A 15,621-nucleotide genomic window follows, 5' to 3' on the forward strand; every position below is an offset into this window, starting at 1 on the left:
CAGGGGCCAATATTCCTTCAGATCAATTTCAACATTTAATAGAATCTATGTCATGATGAACTGCTGTAGTTCTGAAGGCCAAGGGAGGTTCAATGATACATTTTAACGCTAACAAAAACTGCTACACCGAGCTACGAAAACTACTTAGATCTCCTTTTCAGGCATAATAAAACAAATTATCTGAAGAAACACTATGTACATATATACACACACATACAAAACAGAAGAGATATGGTATGATTAATTGGCATCCCAGGAATAGTATTGTATTTAGAACTACTGTTTGAACCTCCGATTGAGCTACATGTTGGATATCCTCTTGTCTATGCAGAAGCTCATTTGGCTGATTTCTTCAAGGTTTCTGTTAACGGATTCACTAGAACAATCCACATTTAGTGCTCGTTCACACGGGCGTGAAAACTGCGCAAAAGATTGCCATGCAAAAAGCAATTATTGTAAAATCACACAAAAATCGTGTGAATGAACGATTGTCCATGATTCAGTCCTGAGCCTCATTATGAAAATCATCCATTCACATAATTGGGAGCAGCATGTTGCAGAAAAAATGTGGGGCTGAGAGAGTGAGATTTTTATTTAATCCAGGCAGCACAAAACCTCCAACTAACTACATACACCCATCTGACATTCTTTATCAGCACTGCCCACTGCTAATCTAACTTCCCCTCCCTCTGCCATTGTTTCACAAACTACCTGCCAATGCCATTGTTTTGCAGCATTAGCATGGCATCATTTAGCTAGAGCTGCTGATCTCAATCCCCTTCCCACTCCCTTTTTTTCCAGCTTCCATAGGAGTCTATGGACACTTCTGCGCTTTGTGCACCAAAGATAGGTCAAGACCTATCTTTTTGCGCACCAGGGAATTTCAGCTGCTGAATTTAAGTCGCTGATGTCCTTTCTTTTGAGGCCTCAGTCACACGGGCGCATCGGCATCCGTGCTCCGGCGCCGATGCGCCCGTGTGACTGACAGTTAGAAGACTGCCGGACCTGAAGACGGCCGTCTCTTTCCAGCGCTGATCATAGAACACATGACCGGCAATGGAGCTGGTCACATGTTCTTCCTCCCGGCGCTGCAGAGAGACGGCCGTCTTCAGGTACGTCCGTCTGCTGGTGTCAGTCACACGGGCGCATCAGCGCCGGAGCACGGATGCCGATGTGCCCGTGTGACTGAGCCCTTAGGTGCGGTTTTTTTGCGCGGCTAAATCTCCATCGCCTGAACACTTCCATAGGAAACCATTGGTTCTAAAAGTCGTGATTTTTTTGCACGTATAATTTAGCTGCGCAAATTCCTTCATGTGAACAAGGCCTTAACAGTATTTCTGCCGCAGATGCCTGCATACCAATATTTCTGCTATAGATGCCCCCAATATATGTGTGGCTGCCACAGTTTAACCATAAGGCCTTAGTCAGATGGGCGTTTTTAGCCGCGATTTGCGCATGCGCATGCGTCCGGCGATTTTATAAAACCATTGCTTTGCAATGGTATCGGACACATGAGCGCTTTTTATGCGCTCGTCCGATAAATTATAGAACAAAAAATCGCAGATCACACCTATCTGCGATCTGCGATTCCTGTTCTCTTCTCTATATGCGCTCAATGGGGCCGGCGGCAGCTGTGGCAGAGAAGAACGATGTTTGCCCATTGAATTTAATGGAGCCGGCAATACAGCCGCTCCATTGAAAGCAATGGGCTGCCGGCGTGCGCGGGGTGAATTGTCGGGAAGGGGTTAAATATATAAGCCCTTCCCTGCAATTCATCCTAAAATGTGTTAAAATAAAAAAAAAATTGTATACTCACCTTTCCGAGTCCAGCCGCGGCCGCTGTCAGTTCTCCTGAACTGCTTCTCGGCACTAATCAGCCAGCGGGGCTTTAAAATCCCCGCCTGCTGAATGATCTGCCTCTGATTGGTCACAGCCCTGACCAATCAGAGGCAGGTTTCACTCACACACCCATTCATGAATTCATGAATGGGTGAGTGACTGCTGCCTCTCAGCGCTGAGCCAATCAGGGGCAGGTCTGACTCACATCCATTCATGAATTCATGAATGGGTGTGAGTGAGACATGCCTCTGATTGGCTCAGCGCTGAGCCAATCAGGGGGCAGGTCTGACTCACACCCCCTTCACACCCACTGCAGGACGGCCGCGCGGAGCTCCGGCTGCCGGGAGAAGGTGAGTATACAATTTTTTTTTTTTTTAACACATTTTAGGATGAATTGCTGGGAAGGGCTTATATATTTAAGCCCTTACCGACAATTCATCCCGGGCTCGCCCGCAGCGCATTGCTTTAAATGGAGCCGGCTCTATTGCCGTCTCCATTGAATGCAATGCGCTGGACAGCTCCGGCCCGTTTCTAATGAAACGCGGCTAGGAGCAGATTTTCGGGCGACTTGCGCGCACCGGTCACGCGATTTGCGGATGCGCATCCGTCATGCGATCCGCAAATCGCGCGAAAAAACGCCCGTCTGACTAAGGCCTAACTATGTAACTTTCACAGATTTCATATAACAGTATCTTTGTCATCCATGCCCCCTACCTGGTGTTGCAGTCAGAGATGTCCACAGAAAAGTGAACAATTCACAGACGGCCCCATAACAGTATGTCTCCCACAAATTCTCACATACTAATGTGCCTGCCATAAATGCTACCAAAAGAATTTGCCTACCACAGATACCCCCATAACAAGGTATGTCTACCCAGGTGTGCCCCCTGCAGTATATGCCACATTAGCATTGTGTTTGCCACTGATACCACCAGAATGTAGAAAATAACAGCAGATTTCAATAGACGAGGGCAGGCACAAGATTGTAACTGTTTGTAATATACTGTCTTTGGAATTCCAAAAAGTTGAACACCTATCAGAGACATATTAGATATATTTATGGCACACCGTTAAGCCATTTCTTTTAACGAGCAAGCTATCTAAAAGAATAAGCATGCAAAATGATGACATTTTAATACCATTTAACCAGATGACTGCCATCTTTTAAAGAGCTATCCAAAAAGCATTCACTATACCCTCCTCATAAGAGGACTACATAGTTTTCACAATGCCATAATGGACGTAGAAGAGCTGGTAACTGCAAATCAGGGAGGTAAAAGCTTCTAATTCTATAGATCTATTTTGTTAGAGTGTCCTTCAATGCGCTATAAGTATGTTATGCATGTTCAGAAAATTGTCAAATCAATGCGTATTGTATGGGAGAATAGAGGCAGCATTCCTTCCAAGCAACATACTGTACATCTCGTAAATTCCTTCTTGTAACAGTCTCTCAAGGCATTTACAATGCTGTGAAAATGCATTATATACTTGTCTATTATTGGATATTTATCACAGTGATCAAAATAAGACAAAGGGACGTTGAAAAATAGTAAGAACGCTTTTGGAAAGATTACTGCATTTATTTAAAGAACAATGCTATCCAATCTCTTAAGAAAAAAGTAACTGCCCGCTGCAACTGGTTGCAACGAAAAAAACTATAAAGGGTATTCATATCTTGTATTTTACTGCATCCCGGGATTCTGTCTATATTTGGTGGGGATTCAGATGGAAGCATAGACTGCCTAAATGGAGATCAATAAGGTTTCTGCTTGGGCAGCTTGCAGTTCATTTGAGATATCTATGCCAAACAGAATAGTGCAGTCGGCTACACTATTCTGGCTGGCACAAAATCCGGAACGAATGGGAAGCTTCACAAATGGAGGCCTCATTGCTTGGGTAACCCTCTTACAGAGGAGTTCCACATTGTATAGTTTTCTTTTAAATATCCCTAGCTATTGCAGTGTGGTTGCTGGTGATAGCAGTAAAGGCCCATTTAGACACAACGATTAACACTCACAATTCGCCATCTTTTGAGCAATAATCGTTGCCTGTAAATGGGCCCATCTTTCACTCTTCTGCCGAATGATGGACTTCAGTTTGGCATGAAACCCATCGTTCAGCAGAACAGTTGATAAGACGGACCGCACGCTGTGTTCTGCCCGTGGAGCGCTGATTACATTGTCTCAGCTGTCAGCCCCATGGCAGAACAAAGGGAATTTATTCAGAAAACAGCGGGTGGTCTGTTCTCTGAATACAACTCAGGGCGGCTCACAGGCTACTAATTGGTACTAATAGACATTAGTACCAAGTAGTAGTTTATGCAAAATGATCACTCAAAAGCCATATTTTTAATGATTATCTTTGTGTCTATATGTACCTTAACAATCTACGTTTATTCCAGTAATCCTTGTTTAATTCGATACGTTGTTCTAGTCCAGGTTGTTCTTGTCAGTGTGCTCCTGTTCTTATGGTTGCCTAGTCCAGTCTTAGTTACCACCCTGTGCTTTTTGTATGCTCTTTCCTTGTTTGTATCTGCCTAAGGGCTCAGTCACACGGGCGCATCAGCACCCGTACACCGGTGTCGATGCGCCCGTGTGACTGACAGAAGACGGCCGTACCTGAAGACGGCCGTCTCTCTGCAGCGCCGGGAGGAAGAACATGTGACTGGCTCCATTGCCGGTCATGTGTTCTATGATCAGCGCTGGAGAGAGACGGCCGTCTTCAGGTACGGCCATCTTCTAACTGTCAGTCACACAGGCGCATCGGCGCCGGTGTACGGGTGCCGATGCGCCCATGTGACTGAGACCTAACTAATTTATTATTCAGTTTGCTTGTTTCTCTTTTTATCTGTGTTTTAGTACCCTCTTGTTCTCAGGGATAGTATTTCAGACAGGATCACTAGTAGAGATAACTAAGAGCTTCTTAGAGACAGTGGTGCCTTGTGTTAGGGTCAGGGAAATATTCGGGATAGACACAGGGGAAGCTAGTGTTACAGTCAACATTTCTCTGGTTGTTATTTATACTCCAAATCATCTGCTCCATTCTACACTGTCAGTTTTATTATTATTTTCATCATCGGGGAACCATCACCTTCTGCCCCTGTTATCTAATGATGAGCCCCAACTTCGTATTTTTGCTTTCATTTTGTTGATTCATACTTCATATCTACTATTATTACAATGATCAAGTTTTTTACACTATTCAGCTCTACTGTAAGTCTTGGGGTTATCTGAGTACTGGGAGATACTGTTGGTACCCAGGAAAAGCAACTTCTATAGATCGAGTCAAGTTCTGCTGTTTAGTATCCAGCCAATGTTGTTACAATAATAAATTAAATTACAGTTTTTCAAAACACTGGATATACTACAGCAGGTTGTGCCATGGGTGCTATTAGACCTTATGCTCCTAATCCCATTAAATAGACTCTCTGGGCCAGGAGAAACAAAGATGGCTGCAGCAGCTTCCCTGACTACCTGATGCACACTGTGCATGAGCAGTGCAGGCCAGTTAGAGCAGCATGCAGTCTCTTAGACTACCAATGCATACTAATGCACATTATAAACCCAGTAGTCAAAGAAGTGATGTGAACATCTTTGTTTGTCTAGGCCAGAGGGTTGCTTTAAAAGAAGTCTGTCACCTAAATTTTCGAATGGTAACTGAATATACTTTTAAATATGTATAAAGCATGCAGTGATACTTTTATCTTTTCCAAATATGTCTCACATGCCAGATGTTTGCCAAAAAGCTTCTTGTGCACTATATGCTAATTAGCCGAGGAGCGACTGATGGGCGGTCCCCTTGGCCAGCGGTCAGGGCTATATTCCTGCCTACTGTACTAAAAACTACCACTTTTCTTTGAAAATTATGCCTCTAGCCCTCTAGGGTCCTTGAGTGATCAGGCGCATGCACAATGACTTGTTCTTGGGCTGGACCAACGTAATGTGGTGTCATCTCTGCAGCACATCAACAATAACTCATTGCGCGTGCATCCGATTGCTCAGTGTGACACAAGCACATTACAGGGTGGGAGGCATCACTCAGAAAAAAGGGGTGTTTTTTTAGTATAGTAGGTAGGGAGAAAGCCTGGACTGCTGGCTGAGATGGACTGCCCTTGGCTAATTAGCATATGGTGTGTGAAAAGATTTTTGGGTGATATCTTAACATGAGAGACACATTTGGAAAAGATAAAGGTGAAGCTGCATTCTTTATGCTGTCACACATTTAAAAGTATATTCAGTTACCATTCCAAAATTTAAGTGCACCCGATTGCTCAGTGTGACACAAGCACATTACAGGGTGGGAGGCATCACTCAGAAAAAAGGGGTGTTTTTTTAGTATAGTAGGTAGGGAGAAAGCCTGGACTGCTGGCTGAGATGGACTGCCCTTGGCTAATTAGCATATGGTGTGTGAAAAGATTTTTGGGTAATATCTTAACATGAGAGACACATTTGGAAAAGATAAAGGTGAAGCTGCATTCTTTATGCTGTAACACATTTAAAAGTATATTCAGTTACCATTCCAAAATTTAAGTCACCGACTTCCTTTTACTGCTTTCCCCAGCTGCTAAAAAATGTGCAATATGTCAGTGATTAGATTAAATGATGTGACATAAAAACTATATACTATATTTTGAACTTTCAGATTGTTAATCCAATTTTGCAAGTACAGTGCCGCCTTGGTTTTACAAGTTCACACATGTACATTATTCACCTACTGTAGATGCATTTTTCAGCCACCCCTAAAAGCAACCCTATAATTTATCCCTGTTTTCTACAGGATGCAGAACACCGCACTTTAACAGTTTTTACAAGCTCATTGTTACATACAAGATTGTTAATGGCATGCTGAGTTAAATATGTTTCCAACACATGAAGAATTTGTGCCAACAGTATATTTCCATCTTCACAGGTCAGCTAAAAGAAAAGCAATGCATGGTATCCCAGATCACCTTTGTTTAGAGGTTGGATATGGAATAATTCTAATACACTGAACATTTCATAGTGTAATTGCTCCACCCACAGATGAGACAAAGAAATATCACACGCAATTATTCTACAACTAACCAGTTTCCTTATGGAAACATAGTGACCTCTATTGGCAGAAAATCAGATTGCACACCGTGTTAGAAAATGCTGACACAAAATCATAAACTGAATCTTTTTCAAGCTTGTTAAGTTCTTGCTGTTATAAAATACTTATAAATAAAATGATCAATAAAGAACTGCCTATCGATTATCTGTCTACATATCTAATTACCTATCTAATATCTATTTATATTATGCATTATTAATGGGAATAGCTGAATACACATACATGATCTGTATATTCATTGTTTTCAAATACTAATTCCAATAATTGCTGTGATTTGTATATGGCAGAAGGGACCTTATACAGAGATCGCACACACTTTGCAGGTCATATACTCAGCAGTGTAATACCGGTAGTTCTCTTGCTGTGATCTAGAAAAGCTGAAATATTCTGCACCTGGCTTCATACAAAGCACACACTGCAGTTTCTTCATAGTACTATTAAACGATCTATATGTGTCCAATAAAGCAGCTTGTTTCACTCCTGCAGCCAAGGGCGAAGCTATAAATCTAGGAGAGCCTTGCACAGGGAGAACCAGTGAGTCGGATAAGGAAATGAGAAGCATCATCCAGATTTGGCATCTGTATCAAATGACACGTATGATGTAATGACAGGCACATGGATGATATTCTAGACTGATGTTTAACACAATGGAAAGTCTGTCTTTATCCAATGTCACACAATGGCATCATTGCCTCCCTCCCCTTCCAAACCATTCAGATGCGGGGAGTACAGGATGATCAATGAGCATTCTGTTATAGCAGATATGAATGGGGAAATGCATGCTATTTACTTGGCAGAAGACCCCCGGAGTTGTGCTCCATGCTGGTGACCTGCTGAATCCTGTATATCGGAATGTGTTGGACACTTCCTTCTCTGAACTTGTGGATCTCTCAGGGGATCTCATTATGAGGCTGAGTAGACTCTGTGATCCAGTCCTCTACAGAGATCCCAGCAGTTACTGTGAGTGCACAGTCCATGGACTCAGGGAGGACAAGAAGTAGAGAAGATATATAGATCATAGGGAGAACAGTAGTTCATTAATACAGGAGCTGTTCATCCCTGAGGGAGGAGCTGAGCAATATCAGGACTAGAGGGGCCACCAGCAGCAGCAGCACCGCGTCTACTGAGGGACCACAGCCAGGGTGTGAACAGATCATGAGGTGATAGGAGATGAAGGACATCTGACACCACCTCAGGCCCCAATACAGCACTAATCACAGCTCACAAGGTAAGTCCTTTGCTTTCTTCTAGTAAGATGTGGTTGCCATGCATGATTGCTGTCAGGAAGAGTATAGAGATCATCTACATTGTAATGTCTGCAATAAGTACTGATCACCTGCTGAGGGACCAGGAAGAACAAGCAGCATGAGGTCTTCCTGCACCAGTGCACATACACATGCTAGATAATGGATACCAGACTGCAAGAATTGCCCGACTGATTTGCAGACAAGGCAAACGCAACATTGCATGCGTCTAATGTCCAGCTGTCGGGCGCACATCTGCGGACGTGGAGAAGCATCGGGACATGGTGTGCAGGATTACATGTGGGGATGTGTTGCTCTGCAGCTGACCTTTGTGGAGCTGCAGCTCCGTTCATTGGAAGCACAAGGGCTTTGTGTAGAAAGACGCTGGAGGATCATCTGTGGGGACGGGTGATAAACCAGCTTTGTGAGCTGCGATACCGGCGTTGGTGCAGTTTATATTGTAGAGCTAAGTAGATTTAATAGCGACAGCTCTAACGTAATAATAATAGCGCTGCTACATGCTGCTGCTGGTACGGGTCACAATAAGGGAGTAATGCTCGGCACCAGGCAAGTGGACAGCGCCAGTCACTGCTGATATAAGCTGATGGAGGTTCAGGTCGAAGTGATAGAACAAGCTTCAGCACCTGCCAAGTAATCTGCTACAACCTGCAGCTGGGTGTATATGTCACAGTGGTGGCTTAGGGCTCAGGACTACATCAGTAGACACCTCTTGTCACTTGTACAACCTGCAGCGGGGTGTATGTGTCACAGTGGTGGCTTAGGGCTCTGAGCTACATCAGTAGACGCCTCCTGCCACTTGTACAACCTACAGCTGGGTATGTATGTCACAGTGGTGGCTTAGGGCTCAGGACTACATCAGTAGACACCTCCTGTCACTTGTACAACCTGCATCTGGGTGTATATGTGACAGTGGTGGCTTAGGGCTCTGAGCTACATCAGTAGACACCTCCTGTCACCTGTACAACCTGCAGCAGGGTGTATGTGTCACAGTGGTGGTTTAGGGCTCAGGACTACATCAGTAGACACCTCCTGTCACTTGTACAACCTGCAGCTGGGTGTATATGTAACAGTGGTGGCTTAGGACTCTGAGCTACATCAGTAGACACCTCCTGTCACTTGTACAACCTGCAGCGGGGTGTATATGTCACAGTGGTGGCTTAGAGCTCAGGACTACATCAGTAGACACCTCCTGTCACTTGTACAACCTGCAACTGGATTTATATGTCACAGTGGTGGTTTAGGGCTCGGCACTACATCAGAGGGCATCTCCTGCCACTAGTACAACCTGAAGCTGAGTGTCTATGCCACAGTGGTAGTTTAGGGCTCTCTACTACATCAGTAGACACCTCCTGTCACTTGTACAACTGCAGCTTGGTGTATAAGTAGTAGTGATTGTTTGGGACTCAGCATTACATCAGTGGACACTTTCTGACACTTGTAGAACTTGCAGCTGGGTGTATTAGTAATACTGATTGCTTAGGGTGTAGTACTACATCACTGGACACCTCCTGTCACTCGCACAACTTGTAGCTGGGTGTATATGTCACATTGGTGGTTTAGGGTTCAGGAGTACAATCAGTTACCACCTTCTGTCAATTATACAACTTGCAGATGTGTGTGTATTGCAGTGATGCTTTAGGTTTTAGGACTTTACTAGTGGACAGCTCCTTTCTCTTGTGCAACCTGCATTTTGATTGTGTCACAGTGGTCTACAGTTCGGGACAATAACAATGGGTAGTTCCTGTCACTTATACAGTCTGCAGCTGGGTGTATGTGTCACAGTGTTGGTTCATGTTTCAGCACTCTACTAATGGACAGCTCCTGTCACTTGTACCACCTGCAGCAGAGGGTATGTGTGACGGTAGAGGTTTAAGATTGAGCGCCGGAACAATAGATAGTTCCTGTCACTGTAGGAGTAGTGAAGCAAGGTTCAAGTGACAGCAACCATCACTGGCACTAAATACTGATGTATGTTCATGGCAGTAGGCCATGTTGTGTTCACAGGTCATTTATAATCCTAATGAACATATGAGAACTAGCAACATTCTATGTACAATAAGGACTAATTGTCTGTTAAAGTAAAGTTGGTTGACTGGCACAATTAGTAGTAATTATTGATAAACAGCATGTATTATAAAAATATATACTGTATCAGAAGAAATATAGGCATGTAATAATAATAATAAATGATTATGGTGATGGATATATTGTTTATAATGTTTTTAGATTTTTAAAAAATGGCATCAATTTATGTTCTAAAATCTTTTTCCAAATTTAGAGTGGGTGTGGACAACAACATTAGCATCTGCATAAAAAGCAATCTGTTCACCTTTGTACTGGAGATGGACTGTGCAGTCAAGTCATCTTTCACATTCATCAAAAACATACTCGTGCCCTATTTTATTTTCAGTTTGCACATTATGAACAGGTAAGTGTAATTTTTAACTAGCTGTTTTCTTGGCCTTTGCAATTCAATGCAATGTAAACTGTTCTTTAACTTAATGATGGTCATGAAAGTATGTGTTCAACTATTTAAAATTGGAAACACAGCATCAAACTACTAATGACGATCTGTCAATCCGTGAGTGACGTACGTGCTCCGCCCCTGAGCACATGATGGTGACATCATCAAAGGTCCTTCATCCCCATTGAGGGAGTTACTTGCTCTGCCCCTGATCACATGCTGGTGACATAATGACAGGTCCTGTACACACATGGCTGCTGTCTGGCTAGGTATTTGTTAGTAATTCATAGCAACTGAGGCCGCAGGGGGTTTGTAGTCCACCCGTAACCTGCACAAGGATGCAGGACCTATGATGATGTCACTGTCCTGTGATCAGGGGTGAAGCATGTAAGCCATGCACTCAGGGTGAGCATCAACATCATGTGCTCAGGGCTGGAGCATGATGTGGCATCATCACAGGTCCTTCATCTCCAGTGCTGTGCTGCCTTGTTGTATGGGATGAACAATGTATGTAGCAGTGCTGTGTGTGTGACATGCATGCAGCACAGGTGTGTGGCGCATTGTGCCACCAGAAATACTGGTACTATATTTTTCCTAATAATTACTGGTATGTTAACTAAAAGTCAGCAGTATGAATATGTTGCAAGCATGTCCATTGTAGTCCATTAGATGATTACATCATGGTGGACTACTGGCACAGACTCAATATAAAGCTAAGATTTATATTTGATAATTACAATGAAATCATAATTTTAGTCTTAGTGATTTTGTATCACCTTATAATACAGAACTAAAGCAGATCGAGTGTCCATAGAATATTTATTATTCTAGAAGTTAAATGTCATTTTCCTTAACCAACCAACCATGTGATTCAAGAGAGTCCATCACTTCCTTTGCTCACATTATTACCCAAGACATTATACATAATTTTGTTTGTTGAAATGTGAGACAAATCATTACTTGCTTAGTCAGATGAAGCAAAGAATTCTCCAATAACATTATTTTTTGCTGCTCAATTATCATTCATACTACAAGCATCCACATCCACATTTACAGTATGAAACATAAATGATTAAAGCATTCAGCAACAGGAAGATAAAACTTACAGACAAGCTTATCCGAGGCAATCATTGGATTTCTCTGGGACTTTTCTGCCACAATATTACTGGTTTTACCATCCTTGTTTATTACATACTAGCTGATTACCCGGCGTTGCCCGTGTATTTTATTTTTAGACACGAAAATAATTTAAATATGTGTGTGCATGTATATATGTGTGTACTGATATAATATATTGGTATATGAGGAGGAAGAGATCATCTGTGTAATATTTTAGTATATGAGGAGGAGGTCGTCTGTGTAATATCTTACTGCATGAGGAGGAGGTCATCTGTGTAATATATTGGTATATGAGGAGAAGGAAGTTGTCTGTGTAATATCTTACTGCATGAGGAGGGGGTCGTCTGTGTAATATCTTACTGCATGAGGAGGGGGTCGTCTGTGTAATATCTTACTGGATAAGGAGGGGGTCGTCTGTGTAATATCTTACTCCATGAGGAGGAGGTTGTCTGTGTAATATATTGGTATTTGAGGAGGAGGTCGTCTGTGTAATATCTTACTGCATGAACAGGAGGTCATCTGTGTAATATATTGGTATATGAGAAGGAGGTCATCTGTGTAATATCTTTCTGCATGAGGAGGAAGTCGTCTGTGTAATATCTTACTGCATAAGGAGAAGGTCGTCTGCGTAATCTATTGGTATATGAGGAGGAGGACACCTGTGTAATATTAGTATTTGAGGAGGAGGCAATTGTCTGTGTAAGATATTATTATCTGAGGAGCAGGAGGTCTGTGTAATACTGGTGTAATTAAAAATTCAAAACTTATCGACTTCCTCTGTAACTTTTGTTGCCCATAGCAACCAATCACAGCTCATCTTTCACTTGTTATACTGCTGCCGTAAAATGAAAGCCGCGCTGTGATTGGTTGCTATGGGCAACGCAGATTTCTTTTTGGACAACTTTCATAAGAGTGGGTGCTGGGCTCATATCTGTGTGGTACATAGTGGCTCAGTGCTGGTGGGAAGCTGTGTGGTAGTTGGAGCAGAGAGGGAGGTTGTCTGTGTAAGATATTATCTGAGGAGCAGGAGGTATGTGTAATATATTAGTATTTGAGGAGGAGGTGGTCTGTGCAAGGGCTCAGTCACACGGGCGCATCGGCACCCGTACAGCGGTGCTGATGCGCCCATGTGACTGACAGTTAGAAGACGTCTGTACCTGAAGACAGAAGTCTCTCTGCAGCAATGAAGCCGGTCACATGTACTTTCCTCCGGCGCTGCAGAGAGACGTCCGTCTTCAGGTACGGCCGTCTGCTACATGCAGTTACACGGGTGCCGATGCGCCTGTGTGACTGAGCCCTAATAGATTAGTCTATGATGAGGAGGAGGTCATCTGTGTTAGATATGACTGTTAAATAAAAACCATCTGCTCAAGTGCAATTCTGGCATTCCCTCCCCCTCCCCTCCAGGAGTAGTGAGGTTGTCTTATCCCCCCAAATCTGTCCACATGGGATGAGTTATATATGTACCAAGTTTGGTTGAAAATTTTCCAGGTATTCATAAGTTATGATGGCACATACATACATACATACATACATCCTATTTTATATATATAGATTATAATGTGGCTGCAGATTTGTAACTTTAACATGTCATGGGAAAAGACTGCAGAAAGCATATCACTGATACATTTATAGCAGCATGTTCTCTGATAATTCCATGCAGCCTACAAGCAAAACCTCGTTATTGCAAATGCTGTATGCGATGATCATGGAGTATTATGGAAGAAGTCTGAATTTAATTTGGTTTCAAAATGTTAAGACATAGAGATCTACATAATGTATGAGTAATAAGCTTGTTAACTTCTGCACACCTGTGACCTAGTAGTAAGATATTTTATTACTACAGTCACAGTGCTCTTCTATTAATAATGTTCTCTGCAAAAGTAGAACAACATTTAATAATATTATCATTAGAATATCCTGAAACATTTCTTTGAAAAGCTATCGGATATTGATGAATACTTCTTATATTTGTGGAGAACAGTGGACCTGGCACCTACAGTTGAGTCCACCCTTACCTTGCATCTAATTTGGTTAGGAACTGCAATTTCTCATGAAATCATTTCAATACAATATTGCAACATGCTAGTAAAAGCATTGGACACTACAATTCACAACACAAAGAATGGGTGGCCACAATAGACACATATAAGGTAGAGATCTCATGACAGAGTATCGCAAAATCCTACTTGTTTGGAAAAGTTGGTTATTATCTCATGACACATATATCCAATTGAGAGAAAAGGTAAGGAAGGAAATATCTGTGTCTAGTCATGGCAAGAAAGAACTAACGTAGATTATTAAACTTATTAGTATCACAAATATAAATGATAGTACTACCTGAAAATTGTGTACACAGACAAAATCTAACAACCAAAAACGCAATTTACTAAAGTGACATACAGCATTGAATATAACAAATGTGATTCTACCATATGTGTGGGTAAAGCTAATCTCACACAGTCATATTGTTATTGCCCGTGGCGCCCCGCAATTTTCTTGCATGCAATACACAATGCCAATAGCCCATTGATTTGTATTGGGCCACTTACATCTGCGATTTTTTTTTTTTGCACGCTTGTATTACTCACGCATACACACCAAAATAGTGTATGAGTTTTGGCTGCACACAGCCAATACCAATGCACTAATAAAACATATAGGTAGAGTATGTCCAGCTATGAAAATCAATTTGAGTAGTAGTTTACCCTATTCATGACCAAGTGAATAGACACACCTGTTCCCAGGTCACATTCTGCAGTTCTAGTATTCCCATTTTCAAAGAAATCATAACTTTTTTATTGTTCCTGTGACATATCTATATGAGGTCTTGTTTTTTTTGCAGGATGAGTAGTGTTTTTCAATTAAATGTACCATTTAATGTATTGGAAGACTTTTAAAAATTTCTAAGTGGGGCAAAATAGGAAAAAAAAAACACAATTGTGCCATTTTTAATTTTTTATTTTTATGGTGTTCGTGGTGCAGTAAAAGTGATGTATTTCCTTTAGGGTGCATTCACATGAGTGTGTGCATGTGCCGTACATAGGTGTGCACAAAACCGCACAACCACGTACGTGCACAAACACGCATGAATGTTGTCGGTATCCCTATTGAAAGCAATGGGCTGCCAGCAACCCTCGCAGTGATTTTCGGAGAAGGGCTTTAAATATAAGCCCTTCCCTGAAAATCATTCCTGTTTGTGTAAAAAAATAAAATAAAATAAAATAAAAAATATATATGTATTCACCTCTCCACCGCTGCCGTGTAAATATTCCCCATGGAGAGTCCCCTTGTCACTGAACACTGTGACAGCACTGTCACAGTGATCAGTGCCAAGGGGACTTCCCACAGGAAGTAAAGAATTCCCTGCCACAGCTGTGGCAGCTGTGGCAGAGGATTTATTCATCTCTACAGGGAGTAAAGAATCCCCGCCACAGCTGTCAAAGCTGTCACAGCTGTGGCAGAGGATTGTGATGTTCTCCCATTGCTGTGACAGCTGTGACAGGGAATTCTTTACTCCCCGCGGGGAGTCCCCTTGTAACTGAACACTGTGATAGGTGCTGTCACAGTGTTCAGTGACAAGGGGACTCCCCGCTAGGAAATATTGACGTGCACCACGGACCTATGGTGCACGCATGTTCTATGTTTTGCAGGTATGTGCGTTTGCATGCCTGTAAAACACGGACATGTGAACACACCATAGGGAACCAATGGTTCTGGTAGGCGCATGTTTTTGTGCACACAGCTGTATGCACATAAACACGCTCGTGTGAATCCCCCTTTATCCTGTGGGTCAGTACAAGTACAGTTATGCGAAATTTATATAGTTATTTTATCAAGTAA

At 42.4% G+C, this 15,621-nt stretch overlaps 1 protein-coding gene across 1 annotated transcript in view; it reads left to right on the top strand.

The window, feature by feature from the left end:
* The window catches only part of GABRA5 (gamma-aminobutyric acid type A receptor subunit alpha5), a 252,432-nt gene that overhangs the window by 19,631 nt on the left and 217,180 nt on the right, over nucleotides 1-15,621 (top strand). Inside the window, exons 6-7 of the mRNA XM_066588715.1 lie at nucleotides 7,728-7,927; nucleotides 10,474-10,623. Coding sequence (XP_066444812.1) covers nucleotides 7,728-7,927; nucleotides 10,474-10,623 — 350 coding nt within the window. The remainder of the gene's footprint in view (nucleotides 1-7,727; nucleotides 7,928-10,473; nucleotides 10,624-15,621) is intronic.

The sequence above is a fragment of the Eleutherodactylus coqui genome, chromosome 1, assembly GCF_035609145.1.
Source record: "Eleutherodactylus coqui strain aEleCoq1 chromosome 1, aEleCoq1.hap1, whole genome shotgun sequence".
Classification (NCBI taxonomy): Eukaryota; Metazoa; Chordata; class Amphibia; order Anura; family Eleutherodactylidae; genus Eleutherodactylus; species Eleutherodactylus coqui.